This window comes from Nestor notabilis, unplaced genomic scaffold (genome assembly GCF_000696875.1).
Source record: "Nestor notabilis isolate BGI_N333 unplaced genomic scaffold, ASM69687v1 scaffold17747, whole genome shotgun sequence".
Taxonomy (NCBI): Eukaryota; Metazoa; Chordata; class Aves; order Psittaciformes; family Psittacidae; genus Nestor; species Nestor notabilis.
This window is the reverse complement of record NW_009937213.1, coordinates 223,100-243,829: the sequence shown is the minus strand read 5'-3', so window position 1 is coordinate 243,829 and position 20,730 is coordinate 223,100. Positions and strand designations below refer to the sequence as shown.

Below are 20,730 nucleotides of genomic sequence, written 5' to 3'. Positions count from 1 at the left end.
GCACTTCCACCATGGATCCTTTGACTTGGTGGACCAGGCACTTGCAGAAATGCCCTTGGGCTGGGTGGATAATAAACATGGGCAGCTCCTGCCTCTCCCACCACAGCTACGTGTCCTGGTGGCTAGGAAGACTTGGTAGCATCTTATTGCATGGGGAAAACCTTAATGTTTCTTTTCAAACAGACCAGTTGAATTACAGAAGCCTGATTTCTGAGCTTCCCCTCATCCAACAGAGCTGTGACATTGCTATTTTCAGGCTTGGAGGGGATTTTACATTTTTACAGCCTTCTGAAGAGCTCATTGAATTAATAAAGTGACCTCAGACCTACAGCCAATGTCTGGCTCATAAAACCGCTAAGACTGGTGAAGGTGAGTTAAGCGCACAGAAGGCCAGAGTTGTTCTGTGTCAGTGGTTTTATCGTGCAGCAGGAAGCTGAGCTAGCACACTCTGCTCCTGTGTGGCCACCACTGTGGTGGCTGCATGCTGCAGAGCCCCGGGCAGGAGCAATGTGCCAAACATACCCAGGTGCCTTTTTCAAGTTGTAGGTTGTGTTTTCTTATCAACTCATCCATGGGCAAAGGAATCAACCTTCTACTTCTGGAAAGGTGCCTGGGGGCTTATCAAAAGTTCCCTGGTACTTTCTGCAGCTCTGACATTAACTTGCTATGGGAGGGAGGACACTAATCTCATTCCTCTCTCCCCGCTTCTCTCTATCTTTCAGATGCTGTTTCTCTTGCAGGTCACAGCAGGGAGCGGTGAAGGCATTTGATGAGCGTGTCCTTTTGGAGCCATCTCCTCTCTTTTCCCTGTCCTTAGAGCTGGGACACGGCTAATACTGTATTTCCCATGACAAGACACCAGGAGGAGCTCTAGGGCCGGGAAATCTGGTTTATTTTACTATCCTGTAGCGCAGGACGGTAGGTCTCTACCTTCCCCCTGTGCTGGTGGCCACTTCTGTATACCGAATCACAGAACGGTTTGGGTTGGAAGGGACCTTAAAGCTCACCTAGTTCCAACCCCCAGTCACGGGCAGGGACACCTTCCACTAGACCAGGTTGTCCTGATTCCTTGGATAAATCCTGCAAAACAGACGAGAGTATAAGGAAGGGACTTTTGAGAAGAGCCTGTAGGGACAGGATACAACGGGAATGGCTTTAAACTGACAGAGGGGAGATTTAGACGAGATCTTGTGAAGAAGTTGTTCCCTGTGAGGGTGCTGAGGCCCTGGCACAGGGTGCCCAGAGAAGCTGTGGCTGCCCCATCCCTGGCAGTGTTCAAGGCCAGGTTGGACACAGGGTCTTGGAGCAACCTGCTCTAGTGGAAGGGGTTCCTGTTACTAGGTAATCTTCTAAGGCCCCTCCCTCAGGGGGTGGAACTAGATAATCTTAAGGTCCTTTCCAACCAAACCGTTCTGTGATTCTGTGATAAACTTCAGCTCCCACTGGGAAATGGTGAGTGTGCAATCTCTCTTGAGAGACAATGTGCTCCTTGTGAGATTAAAAGTCACAGGTAATAATAATAACGATTTAGGGAATCCACTATAGGCAAGCTAAGTGTTTGTTCTTATATGTTCCCTGTTGCCTCCTTTTAAGTCATGTGTCCCTAACAGTTACCCGGTTTCATCCCTGCTGCATGGGAGTGAGAGCTGGAGCCCCAGTTCTGTCCCCAACCCTTGTTTGGGTTGAGTGACCCAATTCAGAGAGCCTGTCCTCGTGCATTGCCTATTGCCCAGCTCATCTGTTGTGCCACCAGGACTTGGCCATGCGCAGAGGTGTGAATGAGTTTCCTGGTGCTTTAACACACCTTAGTATTATATTTCTCAAGCCCTCTATTCCTCCTGCTCTCTATGGCTTTATTGATGCTACAAATGAAATGTCCTATTTATCTGCCTGCTGTGGGATGTGTGAGCACTCAACCTGCAGGGGCTAGGGATGAAATCCCCATGCCAGCACCATCAGCATCACTTAATCCCTGCTTCTCGCTCAACCTGCAGCTCTGGCCAAAGTGTGAAGCTGAGCCAGGGTGGCAGCCAACAATAAGATTTTGCCCATTTTAGCCATGTTTCCCCTCAAAATTTAGTGTTTCCAGTTCACATCTCTCTGCTGTGATCTGCAGCTTGGTCTCAAATCTTGGCATGATAAAGTGCCATCAGTAAACTTTGCCAGGGGTAAGCACGGATGTGCACAGTCGGCTCCCTAAATCAGAAGGTAGGTGATTTTATGGTGTCATACATCTTGAAGGGATATAGCTAGGGTGGCCAGGAGTAAGCTGCTGAAGGTTCAGGTCCTGCCTTGTACTTTAGCTGACCTGATAGCTCAGCTCTGAAATGGTTATTTGGCCCCAGCATCTGGAGATCTCAGAGGTTGTGATTTCACCCCCATTATTTTCTTTGTTGCTGCAGGCTGCGGAAGGTCCTTGTCTGTTCTTCAGTTGAGCTGGCTGAGAAGCCTGCCCCCAAAATGCTGCCCATTCTCAAAGCAGCTTGTTGCGATGCAGACACCAGTGGGGACTCCATCCATGGGACAGGATGGTGGTGGGGCAGAGGGTGCTGGAGAAGCATTACTTCCAGATATATCCTGTTAATTTATTAGGATTCCAGCCATATCTAGTCTCCCTAGTCCTTCCTGCATGGCAGGGCCCCTGCTTCCAGAGCAGAAAATGATCATGTCATTGAAACACTAGTACCGGCTATGAATATTTATTTGCACAGATGCAGCTGAGAAACAGTGCTTGCTTTGCCCGGTAACGCAGTCAGTGAAATGCAGGTCACAGCTCTGTGCCTGGTGTTAGTACATCTAGGTTCAAAGGCATTTGAGTACTTTTGGTTTCTGTCTGCTCAGGAGTTGTAGTTCTGTATTTCCTTGGAGGTGGTGCAGGTGACCTCTTTTAAATCAGTTTTTCAGCAAACTTCAACACAAATGAAGTCATAGGAAATTTCAGGTCGAAGAGGGAATCCTCACTGAAGTTATAAACCACTCAAGGTATGAGTGGAAAGTGGTGGTCAGGGCTAATAACCCACTATTTGGCGTGGTAACGTCATCGTTTGATCGCACGTAACGATTTCCGCTTAACGCTGTACCTGCAAAATCCAACCCATTTTCATGGCAATGCCCTTTTCCTTTCACTATGATTGCTCAGGGGAAAAAAAGGGGGTCAGTTTCTGGGGTACAGAAGTGGGTTTCTGGTAATTCTACCTTCTTGTCATCTTCCACACTCTGTGTCTTAGTAGATGCATTTGTCAGAATAGGAACATGTGTCACAAAATTGATGTTACCTCAGGTGAACTTAGAAACCTGAAGCACGAAAAATTTACGTGACATGAGCTGCTGGTCTCTGAACTGTTATTTGAATCAGACCACAACATCATGGCAGCATCCTGCAGTGACATACAGCATCAGTCAGTGGAGATTTCTGCAGGTATTATTCAAGAGATATGCCATGAATTTGTAAGAGGCTCCTGATTTTCTGGAGGACTGAAGGTGAACGTGTGTGAAGAGTCCTACTTTTCAGTCCTCCTTTTCTAGCTTGGCTACATGGCTTTGGGAGAGGACTCTCATAGTGCTCTTCTCCACAGAGAAGCTGATCAAACTGGCTACAGGGTGTTTTTCTGCAATAAAAATAGCTTTTACTTTCAAAGAGAGATGCTGGTGCTTCTGGGGAAACAGCACACGTGCTTCTCCTTTTCCTCTTTATTTTCATGCCCCTAATTGTAAAGTGAGAATTATTAGCATGTGCAATTAAAAGCCATTATTTTCCCTGAACACAAAGGAGCAGAGGAGCAGTACCAGGTGGAGGAACCCAAACAACACAGTGCAAATTTAGGGCTGTTCAAGGAAGTTTGTCAACCCAAGACAAGACAAGTCAATGGGGGAAGCTTTCTCCACGTCGCCTTGCTGGCTACATGAGTATGGGACTTGCTGTGGTGTGCTGGGAAGAACGTTTTGGGATTGCGCAAGACTTACTGTGGGATGTTTAAGGCAAGGGGCAAAGCTGGGGGAAGGAAAGGATCAGGGCTGATTAGTGAGGAGCAAACAGGAAAATGAGAGCAGGGATGAGAGGGGCTGATCACACGCAAGTGGGGTAGTGGTCAGTATGCTCGTCTGGCTGAGTTCTGTGCCTGATCACCCCAGAGTGTCCTGTCTTCTTATTAAATCCTTTTCTTCCCTTTTTAAAAGTGTAATTTCACTCTCTACCCTACATGCAAGTGCTGCAAGGTCTAAGGGCCAGCAGCTGGGGGTCCAGTGTGTGCATATTGTTTGCTTATGTATGTCAACATGGAAAGACATCAAGCTGGCCCAGCTCCAGGTATTGGCCCAGCCATAAGTCTGGGCAGGATGCTGGAGAGACCAGAGGGTCTGCAAGTTCATTGCTGGAGATAGTGGGAGATCTAGTCCAGCTACTGGAGAGACTGTGGGATCTGGAGGCTGGCTGCTGGTGAGGTCCTAAGTCTGGGGAGCTGGGGACACCCACTGGTGTGTGCATGGAGCAATGGGGAGACTGAGGGATCCAGGGGCAGCTACTGGATCTAAGGCCAATAGCTGGAGAAATCCATCTTTTATATATGTGTGTATATATATATATATATATATGTACCTATTTTCCACTAACAAGCTTTCAACCTGATCTGCCAGGGAGGAAAACAAGGGAAGACCATTGGTCCTGTTTGTGTTTGCTTAAGTGATGCCCCACATTGAGCCACGTGGCCAGACATCTACATACATTTGTATGTTATACATGTGTTGCATACATGTTTATGTGCCTATTGACAGTGGGATTTTCATGGGATCATCAAAAGTCACTCTCAGTTGCTTGCTTGGATACTGACTCCATGTGAGTTTGCTCCAATGCTGCCACAGGGGTTCTATGCTCTCAGCTGCGCCCACACCTCAGCCGACACCATAACTCATTGCTGTGCCACCATCATCATGTACAGCCACTGTGAGAATGAGAAGAAAGCTGTTTAAAAATACTTCATATTTTCTCCACCTCCTTGGCTTTCAGAGGAGACCTAAGCAAAATGCAGTACAATATGACCACAAGAGATGGTCTACCATGTCTGCCCAAGAAGTCCATCCAGGAGAAATGCTACATCCAGTAGATAAGGCCAGAGAAGGGGCAGCAAACCTGGTGCCCTGAGGAATTCCTCTGGGCATCTATTCTCCCCCTGCTCAGTCATGGGAGGACACAGGGATGCCCGAGATGAGGTGGGTGTGGGTTGTGCAATTGAAGCAAAGGAAGGTTAAATCATGAAGTTCCATGTCCTGTCCTCATTTTGAAACCCTTGTTTGCAGCTTGCTGATCTCTGCTGTTTTGTTTGTGTGGTGCACATAGAAGTGCATCCACGAATGTGTTTGTGGTGAGAGAACATTAATATTTGAAAGAGGGGGTGGGAAGGAAAAAAAGAAGACTGCCTGAACACCTTTCCCCCTCCTTTTCTTCCATTATCTCTTTTTCTGCCTGTATGTACTGTATTGGCTGATTTGGGATTCTGATGACGTAGTACCTGCCCTCCCTTTCTGGAGCTTGACGGAAGGAAGTGGGGTAGAAAATGAAATATCAGCTCCTAACCTCGGATCAGGCAAGCCAGCTATATGCTGCAATGGAAAGGATGGTAGTGGTTGAGCTTCACTATAAAAAGGAGAGTACAGTTGGCTTTGAGACACACGAGGGTGGAAGAGGTCTTGGAGGAGAACTCCTGTGCTCTGCCACCAGGTGCATACGTCTAAAGCTGCAGAGACGGTGCCATGGCTTTTGTCACCTATGATGCAGTGGTGAGTACTTGCATTTGGTGTAACTGCTAAGATATATTTGCTGCAAGAGAAAAGGCAGAATGAAGATCCCAGGGCGCTATCTACAAACAACACTTTTGGTCTTGGAGATGAATGGGATGTTAAGTTTGCCTTGAGCTTTTGCAAATGAATTTGATGCGTGAGTGATAAGGAGGCAATGGATTATCCACTATTTATCTATCTGTAAGGGCAGCACTGCCAATGTGGGATTGGGAAAGACAGTCCCTTTCTCAAACAACATACTATCAAAATTGCTGAAATTTCATTGTAAAATGAATGTCTGTCTATCTAAATTTCCACCTGGGTAATACATACAGCACTGCCAACTACTGTGATTTTCTTAAAAGCTTTGCATTCATCTGTCGTCTTTTCCTAAAAACCTAGCTCCTGGAAACGCCCCAAGAATCTCAGATTTCATGGATAAAATGGTTATTTCCTGCATATGGCTGCTAGGCAGTCAACCTTTCCTCTTCTGAGAAAGCATATGGCTTACCAGGTTTCTACGCTTAGGTCAGCTGAGTCCTTACCCTACCTTGTAGATCATAAGACATTGCTCTTTGACTGCAGAAGTGGACCATTCATAGCTTGTTGGAGAGATGCTCTTCTTGGTGCAGAGCCAACTATGAACCAAAATTTGTATCAGAGTTCAGCATCTCTTGTGATGAGTATTATTAGCATCATTGTGCTATTTGCTCATGCTGGCCTGTCTCACCCAAATATAAGATGGTCTATCAGTGGTTTGATCTAGTCAAGACTTTGCTCGTTGTGCTCTCTCTTTCTCGGCTGGACAGAGCTAACAACCCCTTTCTCTCCCAGATCAGATCACTGGTTTTGGTGCTGGTTCTAGCACTCACTGTAGGGAGCTCACCCCATAGGAGGGTAGCTCATCCTCGACCCAGCAAGAATGGTGGCTCTGTGAGACTTAGTGAAGATTGCCTGAACCAAAAGAATCTCAAGTTCCCTACCACGGTGAAAGTTGACATTCACATCAGCAATTCAGATGATGCCTTTCAGGTGGTCCACGATGTGAGGAACCGGTCTCTCTCTCCTTGGGATTACAGGTAAGTTGTTATCTAAATTGCAATAGCTGTGCTTCACAGATGTTTCTTTGTGGTGAATGATGGCTGGTTCTCAACATATGCCTGGAGCCCTGTGAATGTTGCAAATGCTTCTTGATGTCCACTTACATTTTGATGCTGGGTGAGATTTCTCCAAGAGAAACGTTTTGCAGTGCAAATTGGAGTGATTTCTAATCATGTTGTCAGTCTTTGTCAGTCATAGAATTGTTTGGGTTGGAAATGACTTTTAAGGTCACCAAGTCCCACTGTTAACCCAGCACTGCCAAGTCCACTGCTAACCCGTGTCTCTAAGCACCACATCTACATGTCTTTTAAATACCTCCAGGGATGGTGACTCCACCACTTCCCTGGGCAGCCTCTTCCAATGCTTGGCAATCCTTTCAGTGAAGAAATTTTTCCTAATATCCAGTCTGAGGATAGGGATATTCTTTGGCTGTGCCTCATAGTGAGGACACACAGGTAAATAGAGATAAACAAGAAGATCCTGCCAAACCATGTTGTGCAAGTGCATAAAACACCTTTGTATCCCCATTCCCAGGCTTGATGAGGACCCCAACCGCTTCCCTCAGGTGATCGCTGATGCCAAGTGCCGCCTCTCCGGCTGTGTGAACCCACTGGGGCAGGAGGACCACAGCCTCAACTCCGTCCCCATCCAACAGGAGATCCTTGTCCTCCGCCGGCAGCAGCAGGGCTGCCAGTCCACCTACCGACTGGAGAAGAAAATCATCACTGTGGGTTGCACGTGTGTCACTCCAGTCATCCACCACCAGTCCTAGGAAGAATTAGAAGGGGAGGCAACATTGGGAAGTAGAAATGTCTCCTATGAACACCCTTCTGGAGAAATCCCACAGTTGCACACCTTGCATCCCAGGCATTCAACATGACATTTCCTTTCCAAATCTGAGCAAATTGCCTTCTGAAAGTTCTTGCTGTTGTTTGTTTATGGATTTTAGAATGGGAATCACTGGTGAGCTGGTGATGGAGAGAGAGAGATGGTGGAAATGTTGCCCTTGGCAGTAAATTGCCCTAACGTATACCTGCCAACCAGCACTGCTACAAAATTCCTTCTCCTGCACCTTCTCTCTCCCTTCCTCATCCCCTAGCTCCTTTTCCTTCTCTGGCCATCCCTGCACACTAACTTATTACTAGTGTGAATCTGGCCTGACTTCCAGATTTTCATAGCACTCTGGGTTTGTGTCACTGCTGCTCCATGGGAAGCAGTGTCTGACCTATTTCAGAACATTTTGGGAGATAATTGAGTCCACTTGCATCGAGTGTTAAACCAGCAAAGAACTAATGAGTGTTTATATATTTATATTTATATTTTCTATTTATGACTGTATTTATGGCTTTGTACGTGCTCAGAGTATCAAAAAAAAAAAGATAAATGTTTATCTGTATTTATTCAGTAACTTATCCACTGAATAAAAATTGTGTTTTATTTAAAAGAATGTTGTTTTATGGTAGCTCAAAGTGAAAGCAGACACAGAGAATGGGTTTCTGCGGCAGTAGCACTGAGAGATTTCAGGAAAGAGCAGGCTTTTTCTGGTGCAGTGATGTGAGTAAGAGGGAGTGCAAAAGAACTTGCAACCTAAACAGATGAAAAGATGCAAAAAAAGGGCTGAAAGTCAAGTGAGGTTGTACAAGCAGTGCTGGGGGAGTTGGTAATGGAGCCAGGTTCTACAGACCTTGGGGATGGTCCCTAGGGATGGTGACTTAACATTGCATTGCGGGGCTGCGCCTGAAATTTGGGATGGTGGTTCATGTGAACTGGGAAAGGCCTGTCCTATCCTCTTCCAGACAAGATATCATCCTTATAAACAATGTTCTCCTCCACCAGCTGGACGGTTGGCTGAGAAGGAATGCAGGGAAATGTACAAGGATAGCTTCATCTCACTGCTTTTTAACCAGCCAAATATTATGTGTTGTGCAGGAAGTGGTGGATAAGGATCCCTCCTTATAAAGGGAACAAGGAATTGTATCTCCAGGGCAGGGTCGCCTGCTGAGCCAAGGTGTCCTAACTTAGGAAAGGAGAAATTGCCCTTTCTCTCCCTTAGCTACACAAGGAGCACAGCCTGGCAAGACCCACTGTTTATTATTTTATCAGATTGCTGCCATGTTGGGGTTTTTTTGACTCATTTTTCACCTAGAACTGAGCCAGACTCTCAGACCTCTGAGTTTGGTTTCTGCTGGTGGAGATTTTAAGCCTTTATTTCCTTGTTCACCTGCTTTTAAAGAAGGGTAAATGTGTGCAACCATTCTTGCATTTCATTTTAGCTGCATGGAAGCCATTTAAATTAGATCCACCTGGTGCAGGTAGACCCTGGATTTCCTCCATTCGAATAGGTTGGATGAGGAGTTGGTGCTTGTTTGTCAAGCCTGGTGTATTGCCTGTCCTGCTGGTCACGGGCTGCCAGTTCAGCAAGCCATGGGTAACTAGGCAGGGAAATCATCTCATTCAGTTACAAGCACTTGTACTCATTTGTGGCAGCGGCTGTTTCGTTATGACCACCAAGCCCTTCATGTGGTGGAGCGCAAACCCATGGAGGCGTCTTCAGCTCACTCTCGTGTAACACCATCTCTCCTTTACAGTAACCACTGACCAGGAAATCGCACTCTGCGCACACCAGTTCTTACTCCTGACCTATTTCTCTCCATTTCGATGAACCTAGCTCGTGGGGTTGTCCTCACTTGTTTTGCGGGCAGAAAACCAGCCTACATTCCTCTCTTCAGTCATTATTAGCATTGGGTTCATGGCAGCTAAATGGGTGCATGCTTTTGTATAGTTGATCTTAACCACCCATCAGCTTAGCCGAAGAGTTGTTCTAATCGGATGAATTACGAAGCAGCTAATCAAAAAAATGCAAAGGTAGCTAAGTTAAGGAAGTCTCACCCATGGGTCATGAGGTTCTGCAGCCGGCACTACCAACTGCAAACCACACACCTCTCAGTAAGGCATGGGGATTGCTTCTAAATAAAACAAGCATCTAGGGTTATTTCCTTCTAATGGCACCATTCTTAGAGTGCAGTTGGTTGTAAATATGAGCCTGGTTATTTTTTAGGTGCTGGCTTTTGCGATGAGGTAGGTGGTTGGCTTTCATTCCCAGCAATCTAAGAACACGGCAAATGAGTCTGTTTCTTGTAAACAGCACAGTCATATCGCCACCAACAGCAATTGCAGTTCACAGCTGAGGAAGAGCTTTTACTAAAGGCTTTGCTTGGTTTTGTTTCCCTTGCAGCAACAGATCCAGCTCCTGGATGCCCAGTTGGGCATCTCTGGCTCTGGAACGTGTCTTAGAGTAGCCTTCAGGGACTAAGCTGTTTTACCAGGAGGAGAAGACATAGCTGTAGGTGTAGTAGCAGTTCCACAGTGTCTTCTAATAACCTGCTGAGATGAGCAAACAGTGGTCACAGGTTGGTATATGAGCCTTGTGGTCTTTCCAATCCCTTTACTCTTCTGCTTGCATCTCACTAACCTCCTTTCTCTGTCCCCTTGCTTACTCCTCCCTTTGGGTGTGCCTGATGCAGGGATCCCATTGTGTAGCAGCTCCCATGGGATGTCAGAGGGATCACACTGCAGAGACCCCTGCATCAGCATGGGCTGGGAGGCACAGCAGTGATATCAACACAGGCAGATGCCTACTCCCAGACCTGTGCTGTGACCTATAGATGTATTTATTGGCCTGAAGACATGAGTCAGGCTTCTTTGGACCTTTGGCAATAGGCAGATGCTCCTGGGGGTGTTCAAAGTGACTACAGAGCAGGTCAGCCTGTTCTACAAAATAGTTGCTTTTGAAAGTGCGCAGGAATTAAGTATGTAAAGAATGCAAAGGTTTCAACCTAAAAGGTTGAACCAATCCAAGAGCTATTTGTATTTGGTAAGACAGATGGGCAACGCCTTGAAAATCCAGAAGTCAACATGGCTGGTTGAGAGTTAGACTTAACAGACACAATTTTAAGAGGATGAATGATTTGCAGGTCAGTCCTGTGAGGATCGTCAGTTTGGTGCCAACGTGATGGGTATAAATGATGGGGTGAGTTTCCATATCAGCTGTGAGTTCTGGCTGTCCTGGGACTGGGCTGACCTGACAGACAAGACCAGAAACCTGTTTCCATGTCACCATCACAGGGTAAAATGTGAGACTTGCCTTGATCCCCTTCTTCTGTCTTCTTCACCCTCTTCTTCTTCTTTGCTCTCTGTTACGATTTTTAATGCTGTTCTTAATAAGAATCTAGGTGAGTGAGCCAAGTCTGAATCTTCTACAACACTGTTACAAGGCACTGGCACTGCTTACTACGTCTGTGGTTGCCTGACACCGCTTGTCAGACTCAGATCTGTTGATGGAGATGGGACTGTGTGCTGGTGCTGGCTTTTAGGAGCTGAGAAGATACCAGCCAGGCTCAGCACCAGAAATAATCTGCACTTTCTGTCTTCGCTACTCAGAAAAGCATTTTCCATCTACGCTAATCATTCTTCGTACTTCCAGAGCTGGATTGTGGTGGCAGCTTCAAGTCCTCAGCTCTTTAGACAAATCCATACCTGCTTTCTCTGTAACTTTTCCTTCTATTTTTTCATTATTTCCTCGGAAAACTAACTCAGTTTTTCCATCTTTTTATGGAACTGTAACAAAAGATTAAAATTAAAATTATATTTGCTGTTCTTTGGGGGTAGCAGACTGAAAAAATGCTGTTTTCTGGGCATAGTTACCTATGGATGAGTTTTAGTGGTTTTACCAGTACAAACTGTCATGTTTCTGTTTTATCTGCGTTCTTAGTAAGCACAATATGTTTGTATCATGATCAAGGTTCCCTGTTCCAGTAAATGAATAGAGATAGTTTATCTTCTCTGTAACTTGCCCCTATATTTTGGGGGCTTTGCTTTTATTTCAGACTTCTGAAATCTGCACTAGCTGGCCTCCTTCATGTCTTGAGGCTTGCCAGACAGTTGAATCTGTATCACCTTTTATGAGTGTCTGTATCAACTTTTAACTGTCTGTCCAACTTGCTTTGATAAACTATTGATGATAAGCATGGTTATGTGACAGCTTGCTACACAAATGCAATCTCAAACTTCCCTTTCTGCTGGGTTTTACTCACAGGCTGCCAAGCAAGCTGGCTGCTAAGCCACTGCTGCTCAGCTTTTGCAAACTGATGTGAAACTGAGACAGGGAGCAGTGCTGGACTGGAAATCTTTGTGTTGAGGAGGGTTTTGCAGCAATTCCCTCCTGTCCCCCCAAATGGTATTATGAAAGGACATAAAATAAGCAGGAATTTGCACTTAAACTCTCCAAAACAAGGAAGAGCATGCTTTACCTGTTGAATCTTAGGCTGGTAAGAGCTGAGAAAAGGTGAAAGAGGGGTCCTGCTCCGTTCAGACTCTTATCAATTGCAATCATTATTAACTGTTAGTCATCAACATTTAGGTGACCTAATGGCAATGTTGCATTGATTTGGAATTATTCTGCACTTTTCCAACTGAACACAGCAAAGTGAAGGAAGACCTCTTAGCTCATGATGCCAGGAGTTATAAGAGAACTTGCAGCAGGAAATAAAATAGTCTTCAGGCCAAAAGAATCCAGTTGATCATATCATTAAATGCTTCTGCAGGAGCATGTACAACACCCAAACAGCTTGTTGAGGTGAGCATGAAGTTGACATAAGGCCAAGTAAATGAAAAATGGGTTGTTTCCTAAGGCAAGGATTTAACTGGGTTAGTAAATGGTCCAAGGGAGAATGATACTGCTGGAAGTGGGACTGGAATATCTTTTCAGCCCGTCAGCAGAAAGCTGTCGGCATTTTGGTGCTCCAACTGCGTCATCTCTTGCTGACCTGGTTCTGACTTTTTCCATATAGTAGCTTTCAGCATTTCTAGCTAGTTTCCATTACTCATGTGCCAGCTCCAGCTAACAGCACATCACTACCAGGTAATAAAGTATGGGACTTATTGTAATTTTAACTGTTAGAAATTTCTTGGGCTGCTGCAGACAATTTGCCAAAGCTCCGTCTATAGCAAGTGGCAGGATGTTGAGAGATTGTCTAATGGGCAAGGCACTCAGCTTTATTTCAATCTGCCTGCACTGATATTTATATAACTCACTGAAAACCTCAAAGGATGAGGTTTCTTGATGTTTTGGGTTTTTTTTTGACAGTCTGTTCCCATGCTTAATATTCCTGGGACAGTCAGCTGGGGTGAACCTCAGGACCTGAAAGAGACCTTAAGGAAGAATAGGTAGAGATAAGATAGGAAACATCTAAGTTAGGATCACATATACTGCTAGATTCCTACATATGGGCAAAGTTACATCAGTGTTTGAAGGTTAACTACAGGTGTGGACAGGACTCTATTGTTGTGATTGCAGATACTGTGATCACTCAGAGTTGATGAACGTTTCCTCTGACCATTGTATATCTGCTAGGCCAGAGATTGTATGAAAGCTGTGTCTGTGTTGTAAATTTAGGTTACAGGCTGACACACCTGATTTTGCCTGGAGTAGATTAGGGAGCATTTAGGCTTAAATCACAGCTGGAGGGAATAACCCCAGCAGCAAAAGGTGGGATGATCATGTCTTTATTTAGCACAGCTGGATCTGGAGAAGATACATTCGCCTGAGAGGATCTTGCCCCTCATTAGGGACTTGCGTCTTTGAGCTCTGCATCTCTAGAAATGAATTATTTGCTGTTGCGTTTGCGAATGACATTTTGCCAGTGCCTGGGCAGGGTCATACATCTCTAAGATGGCAGCAAACAAAGCATCCACATCTTCACAAACCAGCTTGCATTTTGAAATGTGGAACATTTTAACCCAAGAGTGCTTTAAATAAACCCACCTGCAGCGCTAAACATCCACCTCCCCAAATCCCATTGCAGCCATGGTAGAAGTGCTGTGTCAGTTTGCTTTACATTTGAAGCACTAACTGCTGGCAGTGAATGGAAGTACACGAGCATGGAGAAAATGACCACTGCAGTTAGCAATACGTGGTTAATCACTTCAGTTATCCACCCAACATACTCATGTGCTTTTCCTTGTGTACCCAGCTAGTGACCCAGATTCACAGAAAATGTGCTGAAATTGGACTGAAATTCAGTATGTAGCATTGAGCAAAGTTAAAAGTCAGCAGTGGAAAATGCCGTTTTAGTGGAGGGAGTTTCTTTCCCCCCAAAGAAGCATTTGAAGTGTTGTGCTGAACCTATCTTTACAAATTGCTTTCTGATCAGATAATGAGGTGGAAAACTGGGTAGTTACCCACTGATTTTTTTGCTAGTCTCTTTTAAATGTGAAACTACTGGGTGTCACTTGGTGAATAATTTTCCTTCAGATAGCTTAGTTTCTCTCACAGTAAAAGGGTGTTGATACAAGCCCTAACTTTCATATGGGGTTTGCATTCTACTGCAGCAGATCTAGAGGTTATGAAGAGAATTTTAGGTTTTAGTATCATGCAATTTCTTATGGTCATAATTGAATTGGGTGATTACTTTCCTCATCAAAAAATCTTCTTTAGAAAGAAAGGAGAATACCACATAGTATTTTTCTTTTATTGAGCAAAGATAAATAAACAGATACATTACTACGAAGTTTTCCATCAGCATAAATAGAATTACATAAATAGACAATTAAAAGTGTAAACTAAAGATGTGTAGAGAGTACCCATTACTTTTCCAGCCTGGCACATGAAGGTGTCTGGATTCTGAATTCATAGAGTTCAAGATTTTGGGGGGAAAGATTTCTTTTTTACTGAGACTCTTTTAAATTTTAGTATGTTCTGATAGATTCTAGCTAATCACTGTATCTTGATTCAGTTTTGCAGAGACTGAATCAGGCTGCTTCATTTCAGTGCTGTTAGGCAAGGAAGTTTTTCTCCACAGCTCCCTGCTCTTACACTACTGGCTTCCTTTAAGCCTGGTGTCGGATCAAGGGGGTGACGCATGTGCATCCCACCGTGATGGTTTTCTTCTCCAGTCGGTATGTTTGGTGGCAGCCCTTCTGCTCCCTCCTGAGAACAAGGATCTCCTGTTTGATGGGGACGGAGTTGAGTCTGTGGTCCAGCTGCCCGTCCAAATTCACACACCTGGGCCGGCACGTGGCATCAGCAATCACGTGCGGAAAACGGTTGTGGTCCTCATCTATACTGTGAATTGACATGGAAAGAAGCATTTGAAATGGAACTGCTGCTGCATCTCTGGAGGCACGATTGAATCAGTATGGGCTCCCAGCTCAGGAACGTGTGCCTCCTGGGGGATTACCTATGAATGAGCAGTAGACCCTCCACTGCTGCAGGTTCTTAAGAAAAAAAGTGTAAGTAAATACGGTGGGGTTTTAAGTGTAAGACAAGAATGCCAGGACTGCATGCAACTGCCTTTGCAAATAGGTACTGGCTTTGAAAGACTGATTGGAGCTTCCCAACATGTCAGATTGACTAATGGACCCGAAGACCTTCAGCTCCCCCCAAAAGCATGAAATATTCTTAGGGCCTGATGCTGATGCTATTAAACCACCACTGAATTTGGTGGTTTGGATTTGGTGCCCTCAGAGGACAATGTCAGCCCTCTGAGGTATTTTTCATGATGTCTTAGGTAAAGAATGCTTTTAGTGATAAAGTTTTCCCCAATATGCAAATAAATTAATTAAATTACAAAACTAATTTGCTTTCCCTTCTGTATGTTGGTCTAAACCATGGTTTTGCTCTATGCTCCTTTCTGCATTGGTTATCTTTCAAAGAGGATTATTTGGACTGTGGATGCCCTCCTATTTCCAAAATCTCAACAGTGAAGCACTGAAAATAAAGATGTGGGCAAGCCCTCGCATTATTGTGGCAGTCAGGCCAGCCACTGTATTTCTAGACCACCGGGGCAGAGGTCATACCTGTAATCCCATGGAGCCAGGGAGCGGCTGCTGATGTCAGGAATCATTTTGTTGTCCTGGTTTGTGTTGCTGATGCTTATGTTGACTCTCACAGTCTGAGGGAATTTTGAGTCTTTTGGTGTCAGACATCCAGCATACGCCTGCTTGAAGAGGCTCTCCACCTTGAGTCCAGGCTGTATCACCTTCCCGTAGGCAGAACTGCTGGCTGACAGCATGGCCAGCAGCAGTAAGAGCAGTGATCTGAACTGAAAACAACCAGTGCATTTAGAACACGACACAATACAGCTGCTCTAACACAGCACACCCTAACAGATCCTTGTGCAGCTCAGAAATTCATCCATGGTCAGCCTAGCTAAAACCTATACTGCAGGTTGGAGTAATTATGGAAAAATGTGCCATATATCACATCCTCTTTTGCTTTCATCAAGTAATTCTCACGGTTATGACAGGTATGGTATACACAGTCAGTTGTAATTTGGTTATAAAAAATTTAAATTATTGAAAATAATACAGGAGATAGCAGAAAGGATGTAACAACAAGAAGACACTCTAAGGTTGAGTTTTCAACATATTTCTTGAGTCAGAGTAGGTTGCAGCAGCCTCATTCACTAATATACCCGTACAGTCTTATTGCTGCCTCATCCTGGTGCTGTCCAGCAGTCCCCGTTTTTAGTTATTTTCAGTTATCAATGGTTTAAGCAAGCATTTTAAAGATAGCTGCAGATCCCCATTCCTGAGAGTCATCTATTACAATTTAAATATGTCTCTATCAAACAGGGAGGGGGGAAACTGAAAGCAAGTTCTTACCAGAGAAGCACAAAGGATCAGAGACATCTTCCTTCTTTTCCTGTTGCTGATGCTTGTGCTGAGCTCTGTTGAACTGATGGTGTTTGGGCATGTTTGCTACTGGAGTTTTTATAAGGGCTTCTGTGCTGTCCTAGTTAATTTGAAGTAGGTGTTTTTTCCCAACCTTAACTGTGGTTTCTGACCATAACTTAACTTACAAAGTGTATGTATATATATTCCATTAACGCAGGTGGAAGACAGGATATGGGCTCACCCTTTCTTAGACCTGTAGGTGATGTCATTACTTTAGCCCTGTCACTCAAGTAGTAACAAAACTCAGTGATGGTATTAGAAAACCACCAAAAATTTTGCACGCAGTGCAGTGAGTGCAAAGTGTGCAATTGTAAACTGGGACCAGAGTTGTCCTCTCGTCAAACATAAGTTGATGTGCTCCATGGTCTGGACTTGGGATGCTGTAGGTATCAAAATCACTTGTGCCACTGGCACTGCCAGATTGGATCCATTTGCTCCTAGGTCAGTCTGATGTCTTTTCACCCTATATTGGGCAGATATTGCACAGCTGGCCCCCATCCCTTTGCTCTCTGATACTTGCCATGTGATGTCTTGATTTCTGAGGGACTAGATTCCTTCTCAAGATCTTATTTTTTCCCCTCAAATTTCTGGATCAAGCTATTTTTATTCATGTCTACGCCTCAGGTATGATGTGTCACTTTTGATCAGAATTCTTTGTGAAACTGAGTACCCAAGTTCAGTCATCCTCTGCCTAGGAAAAAAACACTGTGAACATCGGTTTTGAGCTTCCCACCTTTTAATTTCATTTCAGGCTCTTGTCCTGTGACACAGGGCTTTGATCCTATGGAAAGGGCTCTGGGAAGTGTGATGGATGTAGTTAAGCCTTCAGTTCCTAAGTTAGGAAGAGGACAGAGGCGTTCAAGAGAAACCTTTGAAGGTTTTGAGATGCAAAAAGACTCCTCTTGTAGGCAGAAAAACTGGTAGGAACTATAGGCACTTCCTGCACGGTGTAGAGGTAATAGTATGCTGCACTTGCAAATATAAGGAGCTAAAATACCTTGCATTATGTAGCCCCAAGGCACTACAACTCCCTGTGTCCCAGACCTGTGTCCTGGGTGACAGTGATCAGTGATCCCATGTAGCTCCTGATCCTACCCTGCTGTCTCTCCATCCTTGTGAGACCAATATAATGCAGCTGTGATGTACCCTGCTATATCAGCATTTAAAGAGGCAATATTTACATCCACGCATTTAAGCGGACTGACTCCATTTGACACGGTGGCACTCAGGTTCTCTTTTTTGCATGCAGGGGTATTTTTCTAGATTTTCACTAAGATACTGTAAGGGGGTTACAGACCTGGAGAGGTCGGGCTGCTTCAAGGCTGTGCCCCTTTGTGACTTGGGGTCGTTGTTGTTGCTTTACATGTTAGCAACTGCCTTGGTTTTTGATTTTTCATGGCAGATGTCTTGATGAGCCCTGGACGTCAATAAAAGCTGAGGGCTTGAGCTTGAATGAGACTTTGCCTATAAGGAAGGATGTTTGCATTCACTCTCCCATCTGCTTTCAGGGATTTAAATCTATAGTAAATATTTTAGCCACTGGGATTTTATAGGGACAGGGTGCTTCTGTGGCATCATTCAATATCCTTTGTTGAGAGCTCACAGCAGCAAAGTAGAGATGGGAAAATTTTGGATAAAGAAGAAACTGGACCAGGAACTAGAAACTGGCAAAAATCCCAGGCAAAAATCCCAACTCAGCATCTCTCAAAGGAAGATCCTCCACCCAGAGTGCTACAAAAACTGGCACAGAAAGAGAGGGGCAGGCTCAAATTTCTCAGGCTGCAGCTTCCCAGGTAATGATGCTGATCATAATGAGCTATGAGATAAAATAAACCAGCTACTGCCACCTTCTCTGATGAGGCTTCTGATGAGTATTTCTCTAATAAATAGGTGGGTGATGGGCAGACACAAGCGTGTTGATGCTGCTTGTAGGCTGAATTTCAGGGAGATTCTTGAGAAACGGGCTTACACTTTAGAAATGAGGGGGTGAATGTTGAGTGTATCCTTCTCTAACATTTCTGTCTTAGGATATTACTCTTGTCACTTTGCTTTGACAGTGGGTTACAAGTAGCTAGAATGTGCACCAGAAAGTAAGACTCAGTGTAACATCCTTGTGTAAGACTCGGTATCTCAGACTGGTGATGCATCCCTTTTCTCAGGTTTAATTTTGGTGGTGTTTACAGACTAAAATGATGCATGTGTGTGTTTTACATTTGCTTAATATTTATGTGTAAGTCGAAATTTTACTCACCTTGTGTCATCCAAAGGAGGATGTAAATAAGGGTAGAATTTATCCCAGTTTCTGGGATAGCCACAACCTGTATCAGCTTGTTTAAAATGATGCTGATGCTTGAAAAGCTAAATGTATAATTCAGTTTCCCTCCTAGAGATGTAGAGGTTAAAGGAAATGGTTCTCTCAGAAGGGGTTTTCTCTAATGCCATTTACTGAAATATCCATTCAAAGTGGGTCAGTTAAATTTCCAAGTTTAGAAGAAAAAAGATTTCAAAAGCCCACAAGGTAGCAGAAGGTTAGGTTCAACCAGCCTGACCCTAAGTCCAGGCTCATATACTCTAACTGTGTCAGTGGTTTGGGTTACCTCAGTAGGGCAAAGGTGAATAGTTAAGCATTCAAATACAGCTACTGCAGAACATTGCAATGGTGATAAAAATACTTTCCATGGTTATGGAACGCATTCGTTTGCAATTGTCATAGGCAAGATGAGAGGGTCTCAGTAGGAAATACACCTCTTGAAATGCTTCCACTAGGTCTGAATTATACAAATGGAACTCTCATATTTTGGTTCCAAGATTTTCCCAAGTTCTAAATAATTATTTTCCAATTCTTCCTGGTCTGAACATTGAAAGTGATTTTTTTCCCTTGAGATTAGAATTTACCCCTTGGGATTTGTTTTATTCTGACATGTAGCTCTCTCCTAGCTGGAGATCTGAAAGCTGGGACACTAACAAATGCTTACTGAAACAAAAAAGATATTAAGTATTATCTAAAGCCTTTCGAAATCAACTCAAGCCTTTCTCTTGGCTCTGGTGAAAGCTTTCTTGAGATTAAGTTGCTGCTTAAGTCCTTTACCAGCTGAGATCCTTCAGGAACCCAAATCTGAGTGTGTTTGCCTTGATGACGCTTTCTCCCCTCAAAGTCAGAGTACAGGTCAATGTCAGAGCTCTGGTGTCCTTACTGAGCTCGATGTAAATTAAAAGAGAAGTGGCAGATATCTTCAAATACTTTCAAATTTTATTTTATTTTTTTTCAGTCTTTATCAGTAAAGTTTATGCTACTTCTGGAAAACAAGAAGCTTTTCTATTACAGATAGGAAGATATTTACTTATGTTTTCTTGTTGGAGGGAATAAATTTTCTTCCCCTTGAGTACATACCCTTATAACTCCCTATAAATAAGGCAACACTCTTCCTCCTACATACAAGCATTACATAACCCACTATGCCTTGTAGTGGGCAATTTCTAGGAGCTCATTTATTAGACTGAGACTGGGACCAGTGGTTATCTGAAAGAAACTCAGAACTTGATTGGACAAGGCTCTGAGCATTCTGATTAAACACTGAACTTTAAGGTAAGTTTAGTTTAGTTTAGTTTAGTTCAGTTTAGTTTTGTCCTGCTCTGGCTGAATGGTTGGATCAGAGACATCCAGAGGTCCCCTTAAAACTGGTTAGATCACTGCACCCATTTCCCACCCCTTGATCTCTGCGCAGGAGACATGACAAAACAGGTAAAATAAGCTTTTTCCTCTATTAAAGACCTCTACTTCTCCTTCCCAGCAGCTGCAGTAGAAATTATCATGTCCTACTGCATGTGTAGATTTTCCAAACACAACCAAAATCAATATCACAGTAATTCATCAGCTGTGGTTGCTGTCAGTGGTTGACACGTCTGTTGAATGACTAATATCTAATAGATACTCAGTAACTGTGAAGTCATAAAGGAAGCAGACCACTCAATTCATCTTGTTGGTTGGTATATTTGGAGGTACAGGGGAAAATGAGGGCTACCAGATATGTGAGTTGGACCTAATGAGAAGCAGGAATTTGATGCCTGCTCTGTGGTAATTAATAGACGAATGATATGTAACTGTAATGTAGTCTGGGTAAG

General features: G+C 44.1%; 2 protein-coding genes across 2 annotated transcripts; one reads left to right on the top strand and one right to left on the bottom strand.

The window, feature by feature from the left end:
• Window positions 1–5,745: 5,745 nt before the first annotated feature.
• Window positions 5,746–7,645, top strand: LOC104408969 (interleukin-17F-like). The gene is made up of 3 exons (XM_010018723.1): window positions 5,746–5,772; window positions 6,607–6,851; window positions 7,408–7,645. Exons 1-3 carry the CDS (start codon window positions 5,746–5,748, stop codon window positions 7,643–7,645), a joined length of 510 nt encoding a protein of 169 aa, XP_010017025.1.
• Window positions 7,646–14,760: 7,115 nt separating this feature from the next.
• IL17A (interleukin 17A) lies at window positions 14,761–16,563 on the bottom strand. The gene is made up of 3 exons (XM_010018722.1): window positions 16,537–16,563; window positions 15,730–15,974; window positions 14,761–14,995 (listed from the first exon to the last, which is right to left on the bottom strand). Exons 1-3 carry the CDS (start codon window positions 16,561–16,563, stop codon window positions 14,761–14,763), a joined length of 507 nt encoding a protein of 168 aa, XP_010017024.1.
• Between the last annotated feature and the right edge of the window lie 4,167 nt (window positions 16,564–20,730).